Source organism: Rhinopithecus bieti, unplaced genomic scaffold, assembly GCF_001698545.2.
Source record: "Rhinopithecus bieti isolate Rb0 unplaced genomic scaffold, ASM169854v2 scaffold_2888, whole genome shotgun sequence".
NCBI lineage: Eukaryota > Metazoa > Chordata > Mammalia > Primates > Cercopithecidae > Rhinopithecus > Rhinopithecus bieti.
In genome coordinates this window covers 287815-302682 of record NW_016804209.1, presented here as the reverse complement: position 1 = coordinate 302682, position 14868 = coordinate 287815, and the positions used below count along the sequence as shown (strand labels likewise).

General features: G+C 35.5%; 1 protein-coding gene across 2 annotated transcripts in view; it reads right to left on the bottom strand.

Annotated features, from left to right (window-relative positions):
- The window catches only part of TUSC3 (tumor suppressor candidate 3), a 222162-nt gene that overhangs the window by 3151 nt on the left and 204143 nt on the right, over positions 1 to 14868 (bottom strand). The window contains exons 9-10 of one of the 2 annotated variants that reach the window (XM_017867199.1): positions 13782 to 13872; positions 4966 to 5030 (exon numbers count right to left, since the gene is read on the bottom strand). In XM_017867199.1, coding sequence (XP_017722688.1) covers positions 5012 to 5030; positions 13782 to 13872 — 110 coding nt within the window. In that variant the 3' untranslated portion in view covers positions 4966 to 5011. The remainder of the gene's footprint in view (positions 1 to 4965; positions 5031 to 13781; positions 13873 to 14868) is intronic. The other variant, XM_017867198.1, reaches the window with a different exon arrangement.

The following is a 14868-nucleotide window of genomic DNA, read 5'->3' as shown; positions in this document are numbered from 1 at the left end:
TATATATAATATATATTTAAATTATATAATATACAGTGTATATTATATAGCATCAATTAAAATGTAAATAACGTCATAGCACAATACAAACCGGAAAAATTACTCTTCTTAACTGTTTCTGAGAAATTGTTAAATTAGAAGATAAAAATGATGTGTTGCTATCAGGACGCAATGAGACATCACCTTTACTTTCAAGATAATAAGTAATGAATAAAGCGTACTATAAGGGTGACCATCTCCATGAAGAAGAATGTCAGCAGTAAACCTCGTCAGGATCTTAAGCTGTAGTTGCTGTTCAATCCACATGATCCTTAAAAACACTGCTGGTAAAGCAGATAGATGTGTCAGCTGTAGATGAACTGTGGCATTATGTTTTGAAAAGATAGCATTCATCCTGCTAGCGCACGCAAGCTATCATCAGCTTGCTCTGAAGATAAAGCTAACTGAAGAACCAGGGTTAATGAAAAAAGAAACCTTAATCATAAAATAAACTGATACTTAAAACTAAGGATTTGTAGCTTTTTGTTGTTTAGTTTTAAAGGATCTGCAATTTTCGAGTTATGGAGCACTAAAGATAATCTTTATTATTGCTAATATTACCCCTGTGAAAGCAAAAATACTAACTTGATCCGTAATGGTAATTTTATACCTTGTAACTTTTTAGGAGTTTTATGATACTTAGGTATAATCAGAGTAAAAGGATCTCTGTGAGTACTTTATTAATATAATCTTTAGTTATGCTGTTTTTTTCATTTTATGGTTTTCAAAACTGAAATACTTAGTAAATTTTAAGCTGTTATAACAATCAGTTGTTTATATCATGAAATGACAAGTATATATTTAATCTGAAACTGATTAATTGTCCTACAATAAAGGATACATCTAACAAGTAGAGTACTTTCTATGGTTTTATTTTCAAAGCTATCATTTTCATTTTAAAATGTTATAAAAATGTCTTTATTTGTTCAAGACACTGTAAACACTTGAAGCACAAAATGTCAAAATGTTTGGCTGGTTAAAACGTTTCTGAGAAAAGTATGGACTGCTGTTCTCTAATCAGTATTTTAGGTTTCATTTTATTTTCATTATATAAACAATGTCCAAGGTATGTTCCAGTATGAATGTTTCATATTGATATTATCACTCAAGGAATTAGTCTCTCATTTCTAATCAAGATCGGACATGTATTTTTTCCCTTTTCACATTTATCTGTCTAACAGTTTTGCTGCATAATCTAACAGTGTAATAGTTCTTACAGGTTTATGGTTCAATAGTGCTTGGATATTGTTTTTTCTAATAATGCTTATCACAAAAATGTATAAATGCCGTTGTATCATACTTTTTAAAAAAACTGTCAAGAATACTGAAAACTGAATGTATTCCCCTTACGTGTGCTTTTTAGTTTTGTGGTCTGCTTCCAGAGTGAGTGAGAAGCAGCCTTGGGTACCACCATCAACTTCTGTGTGGAGTCCGCTCCACTCTCAGTCGTGAATGAATCGCACTGTAGTTATCCACAGTAGTAGTCAGCATGTGCATAGCACTGATTGCTGTGACTGGCTTATTTGCTTATTCTGAAGTGAATATATGCATGGTCAGCTGTAACTCAGGTAGTAATACAAAATGGAAGCTAGCTGTCAAGAGTAGCAAGTTGCACACAAGGGATAAGATAGAAGGCTAGGACTAGCACAAATGTGACCCCAGAAGCTCCCACTTCCCCTAGCCTAAGGGAAGCAACCATTCCTTTCTAGTCTGTATCACTTTGTTGCTTAAAGTCCATCAGGGATGCAGAGAGAGACTATCTACACAAAGAAGGAATGGGATGACAACTTCAAACCATTTCTCTAAGGTTGGCTCTCTCCTCAACACTCCCTCATGGTAGAAAACCACGTTTTAGATGAAAATATTGTCTTTGATGTGCTGAGGAGTAACATTCCATAGGTTTATTAGCAAGTTTATTACTTGAAATTCAAAATACTTTTCTAGAGAAACACGCAAGTGTTAGCTATTTTCTTAACCTCGGGGCCCCTAGAAGTCTGTTTCAATCAGCATTTAACAACTATTGTGTACTAGAATTCTGTGCATAGAAGCATGTTGCAGAAAATGAAATGACTGAGTCATGGCCCTTATGTTTCTTTCAGCTAAAGGAGAGAAAGACCTGGGTATGATGAAGTATGATACAGTGACATGTTTGATATGATGATGGTGTTACAAGAATTGAAAAAGCAAAACTCTGAGAACAAGTAAGATAAAGGGACAGCAGCCTAGACCAAAGAAGCTGGATGGGGAAAGGTATCAAAGTATGAGAACATATTCAGTGTTGTGTTCAGCATGGCTAAACTAGGAGTTAGCACATTTTCTGTAAAGAGCCAGAAGGTAAATATTTTAAACTTGGTGGGTCATGGGTCTTTGCTGAAACTACTGAACTGAGCTGTTGTACAAAAGCAGCCACAGACAACACATAAAACAAACCTGGCTGCGTTTCAATGGAACTTTATTCATAGGCACTGAAATTTGTATTTCATAATTTTCATGTCACAAAATATTCTTTTTGACTTCCCACCCCCCGATGATTTAAAACTGTAGAAGCCATTCTTAGTTTGTAGGATAAACTAACACAGACAGCAGTTCCTGAGTCTTGTATTAAACCAGAGGGTGTACTGAAGGATATACCATAAAAAGTTGAATGGCATGAAACTTAAAATAGTTGTGGCAATTCATACAATGGTATTACTATATAGCTAGTAAAATCATATATACTGTAGAATGTAGTTAACTGCATTGGAATATGCTCATGATGTATAAAAGAACAATAAGCAGCTTACAAAATATGTACACGCTAAACTGATGACAGTTGACCTGGGTGTTGGGATTTATGAATATATTTTCTTCATTTTGCTTATCTATCTATATCTTCTAGAAGGAACATGTATTAGCTTTCCCCTCCTCCTTTTTATTAGCTATTAAGGAATTTTAATGCAGAAGCAACATAATCAGTGCGTATCTTTAAAGAATTCTGACATTACCGTACAATAACTGATGGATTATGGGGGATAATGACTAGACATTGGGAGACAATTTAAGAGGCTCGGTGATAGTCAGAAAAAGATACAACGTACTTAAGACAGCAACTGTGGGAAGAGAAAAGTAATGTAGACCAAATAACACAAAGCAGGATGAGGATGTGGGATGAGGACAAAATGACTCCAAGATTTCCATCTTGCATGACTGTGAGAATGACAGTGTCAGGGAAAATGGGGAAAAGGAATGGAGAAACAGATCTGGAGGCAGTTAATTTTTGAATGTATTGAGGTGAACTGTTAATGTGGTATTCAGGTCTGGTTCTGGATCTCAGGACAAAGGTCAGGAGGTGATAATGTATATTCAGGGCTGAGAAATAATCTCAAAGAAAAAAAGAAGGTGTAAGAATGTCATGTTACAAAATCCAGGGTATACAGTTTCCAAGACGGGCTTGTCAACTAAAATGCTAGGAAGGTCACATGAAGAGAACTTTGGATTTGGTCACTGGTGGTTACTAGAGACTGAGGATATATCAAAAGCTTGTTTGTTGCTTTTCCCTTTCTGTGAAATATCTGAACAGGTAGCAAATAATGGCTTGCTGTTTGTTTTGTTTTTTTATTTATCTTGAATTAATGACTCCATCTGTTTCTCATATTTCGAAAAAAACCAGAATGTACACAGTGTTCCGGAACAAATGTACTGTGTTCCAAGTGGGAGTTGGTTAGACTCTAATATCTTCAGCTTGACAGAATTTTTTGGGGCACTGCTCTTCCTGTTCTCAAACTGGGGAGGAAATCAGGGAGACCTGGTGGTTACAGAATGTCATCTGCCTCACAGAAATCACTTATGCGGGTAAGGGGCAGTTGCTCAGATTTCATTTGGGATCAAAAAAAGTGCAAAGGGGAAAAAAAGTGCAAAGGGGAAAAAAAGTGCAAAGGGGAAAAAAGGTCTGGGTTGTTCACCAGAGACAAGCCAGTAGCTGAATTTTCATTCCTATCCATTGACCTTGTGGATATTGCAACTCACTGAGTTATTCCTTTTAATCTTTACATTCACATGTGTTCTATGAGAATGCTAGAGAGAAGGACATTGTGGCTCTTAGCTAGAATTCTTTAGTCCAAAGTCCTGGGGCTCTCTTCTCTGTAACAGAAGATTACTAAACCCAGAAAAGTCTTCGAATCTGAAACAAGTGGTCTTCCAAAAAGGCCTGAAGAAATCTAAGCCTGTAATCCTCCTGCCCTGCTTTCAGTGGGTTGCTGAATGATATGGAGTTTCTGCCAGAGTAAGAAAGCTGTATTACCACAATGGAACTAAGTCTGTAGAGCTGCTTTTGATGTGTGTGTTAGCCTAGACCCTTGGCTCTCTGGGCTTGAGGGGGTAGGATGTGTAGTGTGGGATCCAAAAACTGGATTGTGATTTTTTTGCAAAAAATTACCGTGAATTTATATTTTATATATATAAAAGAACGTACTGTTTCTGAATTTAGCAAATGTTGATTTTAAAGTATTCAGTAAGTTAACTGTTTGGAACACTGGTATTTTTTATTAACCTTGAATATTAAGACTTACATTATTTGTTAATGGGAAAAAAGATTTGGCTACATTTTTCCTAGGCAGAATTAAACATATTTGTCGACTGCCTTTTTCCCCTAAGTGATAACAAACAGAAGTTAAGAAAGTACATTTGCTGGGATTGGAAGGAATACATCTGTCAAATGATTAACTTCACGTGTCAGTCTTTTCGTAGAAATTTTATCTGAGGACTTTTCCTAGAGCAGATAGACATAATAATGTAAGACTGGAATATGGAATCTCACAGTTAAAAGTTAAGTTATCTTACATTTGTAAAACAGTAATTTACTATAACTTGTCTTATGAGATAAATGTTATAGTCTCTATATTTGAAAAATGAGGAAAACTGAGGCTCAGAGAAGATTAAAAGACTTGCCTGAGGTTATAGAGTTTTTAAGTGCCATGGTCCAAATCACATCTTCTCACTCAAAGTCCAGATCACTTTCCAATACACCACAATGAAATACAACAATATGGAAAAAATAATCCTTAAGATTGAATTTCCATTTGTACAATATTATTACAAGATTTAGCACTACATTCTTTATCTAGATAAGACAGGGTATAGACAATGGTGCCTTTACAGAATGCCAGCTTATCTCTTAATCATCTCTAAATCCTTGGCCCTTTATAAGTCATTCTACAAAGCTAGGACTCAGTATGAGAAAGGTTAATACCAGTGAAATTCTCATCAATGATGTGTCCTATGGGCTGATCATCACACCATTTAGATATTATTGTTCTATTTGTACAGCTTAAGGTTGTTAAGATGTACAAATGAATGCAATATTGCTATACACTCTACATGCTGGAATTTTTGCCTTGCTGTGCTCGTTCATTATCATACTTTCTTCAAAATTGGTATGAATGCCTTTCATTTTTAGCTGTTATTCTGTAAATTTCCTTACTGAGCACCATTCCATTTTTGTTCATCTCAAGGTAACCAAGGACATTAGGAACTACCAGTTTTGTTTTAATGGAAGGCACTTTGTGTCCACTATAAGCTTAATTTATATATTCTGTTTTTCACTTGATATCGCCCAGCTCAGAACTGGAACGGCAATACCTCTCTTTTAAAAAGTTTTTTTAGAGACAGGGTCTCACTGTGTGGCAGAGGCACAATCATAGCTCACTTGCAGCCTCAAACTCCTGGGCTTGAGCAATCTTTCCACCTCAGTTTACCCAGCAGCTGGGACTACAAGCATGTGCCACCATGCCAGGCTCATTTTTAAATTTTTTTTGTAGAGACTCATCTTGCTGTGTTGCTCAGACTGGTCTTAAATTCTTGGCCTCAGGCAATCCTCCTGCCTCAGCCTCCCAAAGTGCTAGGCATGAGGCCTGATGTACCACTCCCAGCCACGATAGTCATCTTTAGAGCTCAAGTTTGGGGAAAAACTAATTTTTCCACACACCTTCAGCTATGAAGAACAACCTGACAACTCCAGGGGGTGTCATCTGATATGAACTGCATCTTCTGGAGCTGGGTTAAGCCGGTAATCTTCACTATATTTCTATTTTAATGGTTCCGATTGCATTTAATGAAAGTAGACAAGGAATAAAGTTTTCAAGTAAACAGATTCAACTAACAACTATATAATGAGCACCTACTATGTGCATAGCACTTTGGAGATATATAAAAGGTATTTATCAAAGACACAAATACCTTATAATCTAGGAGAAAAAAAGACAAACACATGAAACAACTGTAAATGAATACTTAATGAAAAACATAATGCAATAAAGTATGACTGAATAGTCAATTGCTGACATGGCTAGTACAGTTGAAGAGGAGGTAGGTGAAAGTGAGTACTTTTTATTGAGAACCCATTACATTTCAAGGACTATAAATTGATTATATAATTTATCCCCATAAAATTCTGAGGTAGGTTTTATCATACCAACTTTACAGATCAAGAAACAAGCTTAACCAAGTTCAATATAGATACAGAAGTGACTAGAGCTGCAGAAAAATGAGACTTGGAAGTTAAGTAACTAACTTTAAGTCCCAAAGTTAAGAGGAACCAAAATTCAAACCTAGATTTGTCTAAATGCAGAGCCAGAGCTCTAGCTAATACACAGTGAAACCCCAACCTTGAACTTGGGACCTCTCCTAATTACTGTTATTTTTCTGTTAGATTATACTACCTGCCTAAGACAGAGTCTAATGAACAGTTAGGAAGCAAAGTGACGGAATTACTAGAAATGTCTCATGTTATTTTCCTAACAGAGAAAACAGAGACTTGATGTACCTTAGACGTGACTACAGACATCTTCTAAAGGAAACTTTTGTGAACACAGAGTGCCAGTGAAAAATATTAAGGTAGTTACCCATATGTGAATATGATGTCGTTGCTAGCACTTTGCTCTTCTTAGAAAATGGGGCAAGCAGCAAAGTTCATGTAATATATAAAATGAATTCAGTGCTACTACTGAAGTAGTATTTCCTCCTTTCTGAACTACGGCTCAGATGGTAATTACATCCGATTGATAGTGACCCTCCTATTTCATTGACAGCTTCAAGAGACTCGGGAGCCCAATTACATTAATCAAAAATAAGACAAAACTACTCAATCTTTAGCAAAAGAAAAACTTTATAGCAAAAGATTAAATAAAAATGAATTTAAATAATTAGTACTATGTACCAGGCAATGTGCTAAGTGATTTGCAAGCATTCTCTCATGGAATCTTTGTAATAGTTGAACGACATATGACAAATCATCTCCATTTATAAATGAGAACTTAGGTTGACAAAAGTTAACCTACCCAAGGTCACACAATCAGTAACCAGCACACTAGGGATTCCAATCGGGAAAGTTTGCGTATTAAATTTAGAAGACAATTTGAGAGAATTTAGTAATAGCATGAAACAGATTCATGCTGTAAAGTGTTAAGGGTAAACTTTAGGGAGGATGTAAGAATATAGGATAAATATTTAAAGTAGATATTTATCCCTTTAGCAGGTACATGTATCAGCAAAGAAAACAGCAATTTTTATTTTTTTTATTTTTTGTCGGCCCCGCGTGCCCCCTTCGCTGGGGCCCGTCCCCTAGCTCCCGCCCGCCCGAGAACCCCCAGAAAACAGCAATTTTGAAAGTACTATGAAGTACTGAAAAAATATGAAGGGCATAGATGTTTAGGTTTTGAAATAAGGCTTAAGATTAAAATAAAAAAGAATAAACAGAATAGGATCACTTCATACAGAAGAAATTAAGGACTGTATTTTAAATAAAATTAAAACTTGTGAGGACAGAATGTAAAAAAATTAGTTCAAAGGCAAATCTGATCATGGTTCTGTACATAAAGATAATTATGGATATAGTCCTTTGTATCAGTGCCACAACAGTTTATAATTTAGAAAAATTCAAAATGAAGACATTGAGGGCTAAAAGGCGGATGCATAACGCCCAAGCAAGTACTTTGGCATTGGAGGCTAAAGGCCATTACAAAAGGTGATTTTTTTTTTTTTTTAAGAAAAAGTAGGTGTTGTGTTCAAATGTGCATTTTCACTAAAGGGTAACTCAGGTGTCTTATCCCACGTACAGGTATGATCTAAAGTAGAAGTGGGAAGCTTCCCAAGAGTTACTGTGAAGAAGAACGTGCATCTGTACTAGTAATTGATCTCTGCAACATGCATTCTTGTTAAAATTGGGAATCAAGCATACAGTCTTGGTTGAGAAACTATTTTTCTCCTCTTGTCAGCCTACTTCAATGTATTTCTATCTTGGGGGGCTGGAGTGGTTCAGGTCTGGGTTCCTAGAGTTTACGATTTACTATTTTACAGTCTAATGCTCTTAGAAAATGGACATCTACAAATGTCTTTGCAGAAGTACCAAAGGCCAGGAAATACCTTCTGGATTATGTGTTGTGGATTTTCCTCTTCCTAGAATAATTGTTTCTAGAATAATTGTTTCCTGCATCTCTTTCTCTCATTTTCTACAAACTGCCTTTATCTGATGTGAGCAGTTTTTAAAACATATATAATGCTGGTGCCACAGGTAAATGCTTCCAGGAATACAAAAATGTTTTTGAACAATGTGGTGCTATGTTCATCACAGGATAATTCTATGGGAAAAGGTCTTTCTGTTCTTTATCAGCATCTCATCTTTCAACTAGTATCAGAATTATTTCTTCTTCTCCTTCATTTGTTCCCTCTTTGACACTTGCTTTTGCCATCACCTTTGCTCTTTCTTTAGTTAACTAATTGAATAGATATATATTTGCTTTCCCTGTACTGTCAGGTTTTTGTAATTAGGCTCACGGTGTACCCAAATCTCTGGTATAGACTCTCTGCAGTCTTTTAGTAACATTTGTTTTTGATGTTTGTCAGGCAGTTATCATAATCATTCACAAGAGAATGGATAAAACAACTGAGAAGACAATGAAAGTTTATTTAAAAGGAAATTAATGCCATGGAATAAAAAGATGACTCAAAGTGAAATATATTATTACTAAGTTAACTTTAGCATATATACAAGTGCTAGACTAACAAAAGGGATTAAAACTTTTTAAATGGAAAACTGGTTTTTTGTTCATAATTCTCCCCTGTCCACTGTATTTTGTTGGTTTAGAAGGATATTGTAAATGTCATGAAGGGAACAATTATACTATGTAAACCTGAGAGCAAAATAATTCAAGTATGAATGATCCTAAGAAGGGATATCTATGCGCACCATGAGGATTTATGAAAGTTTGCTAAACAATTTCCCAGTATATCAATAGAATGTAGGAAAATAGATAAATGACAGTTCTTACAAGAGCTGAAAGGACATATTAGAAGGCTTTAATGTGCTCTGGGAAGCTGTAATTACAGGGATTATTTAAATTGGACAATACAATAGCTCAATAACTAAGTCATAAAATTCATAAGAACAATCTCAGATATGATCTGAGGATACATGAAGAGAGTATTATAAAGATTAAAAAAAGGGCATCACATCTATGTAAACTATAGCAGCTTTCACTAGTAAAGAATAAGATATAAAAATTACTTAAATTTAACAAGTAGATTTTGTCAGTGTCTCTTAGTTTTTCTGTAGATTTCCTTTTGTTTCATTGCATATATTTGTACCAAGTTCAAAAAAAAAGAAAGTTCTTCCTTGAGTAAAATCGTCATCTCTCGAACTAATTCAAGAGGCCAAAGTAAGTTATTATCTTGGTGCTGAACATTTATCTAATTGTCAACATTTTTCTTAGAGGCTTTGGCTATCATATTATTGATGTCATTATACATTTGACCTCATGTTATTTTCAACTTTGATTCTGGGATAATTTTCCACTTATATGAATATACAAATCATGTTTTTCTACACAAAATATGGCATAGGAGAGACAAGTGAGCTAAGAGTCAGATTTTCTGCTTCTGTCTTTAAATAGAGACACTCTCTTGGTCGCATCTGTAAAATGAGTAATAACGATATGATCTCTATGATCCTGTGCAGTACTAAAATCCCAGAACACTATGATGTTCCAGAAAAAAAAAAAAAATCCCAAAAACTCACCTGGAAAAAAAATTATTAGTTTTGCAAATATCTAGAATTTGAATTAGAGAACTATCGTAAAATTCACCCAAATTGGTTAGGAATATGTCCTTTTGTGTATATATCTTCCTTTTCATATATTTCTTTGTCTAATTAATGCATTTTAAGTCAGAAACATGTTCACTATTGAGTAGTATACTCATAATCCTCAGAAGATACCATGAACATATTTCTCTTCCCATTCCTCTGTACACAAATTATGACTTTCCATGAAATATCCTCAGCCCCTCTGCTTTGTCTAAATGCTTTGTTGAATTTTAGCCTAATTCAAGCCTTCTTCTGGAGTCTTCCTTTCTCATACCCACAGTGATCTTTCTCATTTCCATACAACAGATCTGCCACTTAGCTTTCGACACTTTACACTGTTATTCCCTGGTTCATGGATGTATGTACTTTCTCCAAACAGATGACTTCACAGTAAACATCATGGCATGTCTATAAAGCATTTGTTTAACAACTCAAATTTAAAACTGAGAGGCAATTGTGAAATCCTTTATCACTTAGTTCCCTAAGACAGGATCATAAAATGGTTATATCAGATTAACCTAGGTAACTATTAACCTGATTCTTAAAATCCACACTTGCAGATTCTGACTCAGTTGCACATGGTGTAGGAATAAGAAGCCACAGAGTTTTGAGAACCATCTCTTAGGATCAAAGATCTATTTTCCCAAATACATAAGCTGAATTAAATACTGTTCACATATTTGGTGGTTTTATCTTTCATAGGTGTTTGTCACTGTATTGGGCTTCTGTTGGATGTGCTTAGAAAACAAAAAATTAATGTAATTCATTGGGCTCTTTGAATAGCTCCAACAAAAGGTGGTAAAGGAGACACCTTCAAGGAGTCCAGAAGATAGACTATGGCATAGGAGGTAGACTGGGGTGAAAGTTCTACTTACATCAGAAGCCCAATACTGGGGAGTGAAAAACTTAGCCAATCATTCCCTTTCTCTTAGAAAAGAAAATTCACAAAATCATGTTGAGAGAGTGAGAACCAGTAGCATAGGTGGGAGTCTAAGGGACAGAGAAGGCTCTAATCAACTGAAGAGAATGGTATACAGACATTACTCAGTAATAATAGTGGAAGAATTGGAGCAAGAGATTAGTCATTGAGTTACTTCTGAAGCTATGGATTTCTGTTGTTGAATGACCTATTTTCTGAACCTTTTCAAACTTCTGTGAGATCTAGCTATGGGGCAACTACGTTTTTAATTGTCTTCCTTGCTTCTCCATATATCTCTCCAATAAACCTCCCATTATCTAACATACTCCGATTGCCTTTTGGCTTCTTGAATCTAAAATTGCCTAAAAGAGCAACCAAACTCTCTTTAGCTTGTCTAGGTCAATCTGGTAAATCCACACAACAGCACAGCAAATGATGGAACACTCTGAAGAGCTGTTACAGCAGTCAGAGGCCTACCTGTCATTTCTCCACACAGCATAGCACACTGTTTAGCACACTTTGATAGGCTCTCTTCTGATTCTGTTTCTTGGCAGCTCCTTGTTAGGGTTTTCATCTAAACTATGTCAAATTTCACATTCACAAACCACTCTAAGACATAATTTCCATCTCTGACTTCTTACAAGAGTTTCATCTATATTTCTAGCATTATGAGGCCTGCTGAAGGCAAATCCATCTCCTGTTAGGTTGGTGGGGAGCTGACAGGAGTGTGGGATTGGTTACATAAGAAGAATGTTCAAATGCCACATTCACACAGAAATAATGTAAGTGGCATATATGCTGGTTCAGATGTGCTTACTATTCATATCTATGGAGAAGTCAAGGATATGTATTTTGAAAAGCTTCCTAGGTAATTTCTATGTCCAACCTCAGTTAAAAAACCACCACAAAACCCCAGAGCACTGGAGAGTTATACTAAATGACAACTGCTACTTCAAAAGAAAGTACAAACTGAAACTCCTCATATCATAACAAAAATAGTGCTGGCAAATGCAACATTATAAAAAACTAGTAAAATATTTTTTTCTGCACTTTTCCTAGTCATATTGCTGTGTCAGATAATAATCTAGATAGGGAATGATATTTTGGTATCATTACGTGCTCTGATATATGAGGAAAGTTAGAATTTGCCCTTTACTCTTCCCTACTTCCTGTCAACTAATTAGGGTTTAAGAATCTCACAGTATCACTTACTGTATAGTTTATCTTTTCATAAAAAGATATATATTTCCTTTGAAACTGTAAGTACAATAGATGAAAATGGATAAATGTTCAAGTGTTTTGGCATCATAGATAAAATAGAGTATTTCTATTTTCTTACTTTACACCTTCCATTATAGAACACATGTCAAACCAAGTACCAATCATATAGAAACATGATTCTCAATCCTAGAGCAGGGCGAAAGAAAAGAAAAACTTCATCTTTCTTGGGTATTACTTAATCTTAGATTTGATTATTTCACATCATCAACACCGAAATTGGCTGGCTATCTAAAGTCAAGAATAAAATGAAAAACCTGAAGACTCTGCTGGCTTCTCTCGTAACTCTTGCTGTCCTCAGAACTGATATTTTTAAAAATTTACACTGCAAGCAAGGTGTCAGGAAATCTGATACCCATCTTTCTTCCATTCCCTTGGTATATTTATTTTTAATGGCGATGGGAACAACAGAATTGGAAATGTACCTCTGGCCATCTATGAAAATAGAGGGGGTGGGGCTGAAGACTCATATTCTTGTGTTATAATCCCATGGTTAGATCTCTCTTTTATGGGATTAGTTTTCTTCCTGATAAGGCTATATATTGTTACTATGATCTGTGTAGAAATGTTCTAAAAATGTCTACTGTTAACAGGCAGGAGAAATGTAGGCTTTGAGAAGCTTTTATTTTCTATCAGCATATCACTGGTTCTATTACCTAAACAGACTCTTCAAAATCTCTGAAAAAGGAAATACTGAGCTTTTACTCATTAGAGAAATGAGCTAAGCTAAAAGAAGGACTGCCTAGAGAAAGAGAAAATGAAAGTTATTTAAGAAAACTTGGAGGAAAAAGCTCAAGAATGAATACACGCCTAATTCACAAAGTGAATAACTGTAATCTGGCACATCTACTATAGTGTGCTTTAGTGAAAGTATGGTTTGGTAATAATAATGTGGTCTTTGAATTTTCAATATCTTTCCATCTCCAATTATGACAATTTGTAGAAAATTTTACGAGATACTCGTTATGATTTATAATGACCAGAGATTATTTTATCACTTAATTTTCCCTTTCATGTTGGCTCTTATTTTGAAAAGTGAAAATTTTGTAGAATTCCAAAGATAATACAAAGTTTATTAGACAATGAACAGTGAATTATATGAGAAAACCATCTTGCAAATGAAGTCAAAATCATGACAAACTAAGGGAAGATAAAATTTTGAAGTCTTCAAAATGAGCTTCAACCTCATTTGTTATATAAAAATATGTATGTCTAAAAATAAACTATATGCTGTCAGGGAACAAGAAGTATGTCGTATATCTCCTTTGTGTACTTTACTATGCTGAACACATGGCAGGTGCTCAAACACTTGCTTAACTGAATTCAAAAATTACACAGCAACTTTATATTCATCCTTAATTATATATTAACCACTGTAATTCTGTTCTATTAGTTAAAAATAAAACATTCATGTTAGTATAAAGATATTACCTATAAGGATAGCCGTGGTACTTGGAACGAAATATTGAAAGTAGAAAACTGAAGAAGAAGACCACCAGGCCCAATCCCACTAGGCAAATTACTGGAAATAGACAGAAAATACCATTAGTGTCTAAAAATATGCAAATGAAACCCCAATTGTTTATATTTTTAAATGCATTCAATTACAGGATACTTACATTTAACAGTTCATGGCACATACAGGTACAACAAACCAGATTATCCACAATACAATGTGTTCATTATTTTCCACATTCTTCTCAATGAAAATGTACTATTTGGGGTATGAAAACAACAAAATTGACTGATCTAAGTCTTCTGGAGGTTTTCCTCTCTTATAGAGTTCTTACAAGTACTAACATGCCCCAGAGTGATCAAAACAAACCATGTTATAAACCACAAACAAGATCATTGGCTCTTGCATTATTAAGCATTGGCTATATTAGCAGGAACATTTGCATTGCTAAAATGCTTAATATAATTTTAATCTTTTCTTTTTTTTTTTTTTTTTTTTTTTTGAGACGGAGTCTCGCTCTGTGGCCCAGGCTGGAGTGCAGTGGCGCGATCCCGGCTCACTGCAAGCTCCGCCTCCCGGGTTCCCGCCATTCTCCTGCCTCAGCCTTCCAAGCAGCTGGGACTACAAGCGCTCGCCGCCACGCCCGGCTAATTTTTTGCATTTTTAGTAGAGACGGGGTTTCACCGTGTTAGCCAGGATGGTCTCGATCTCCTGACCTTGTGATCCGCCCGTCTCGGCCTCCCACAGTGCTGGGATTACAGGCGTGAGCCACCGCGCCCGGCCAATTTTAATCTTTTCAGATGCTAAGCAGTAACTTTAGGTTTTGATTAGTGTCGCATCAGTAAGAGCATACTGAGGAATAAAAGCAAGAAATAAATAGAAAGCAAGGAATAAAAGCTTGGAGAGAGAAAATATGGTCTAAGTGAGAACCAGAGGGGAGGAAACTCCCTCCATGGCAGGTAATAGTGTCAAAATGTTGTCTGTCTTACAAACAAACTGAGGGCACATGTTAAGGTCAAATGTGCTGTGGTCTAGGTTTTCAATATTCCTCTGTCCCAGGAA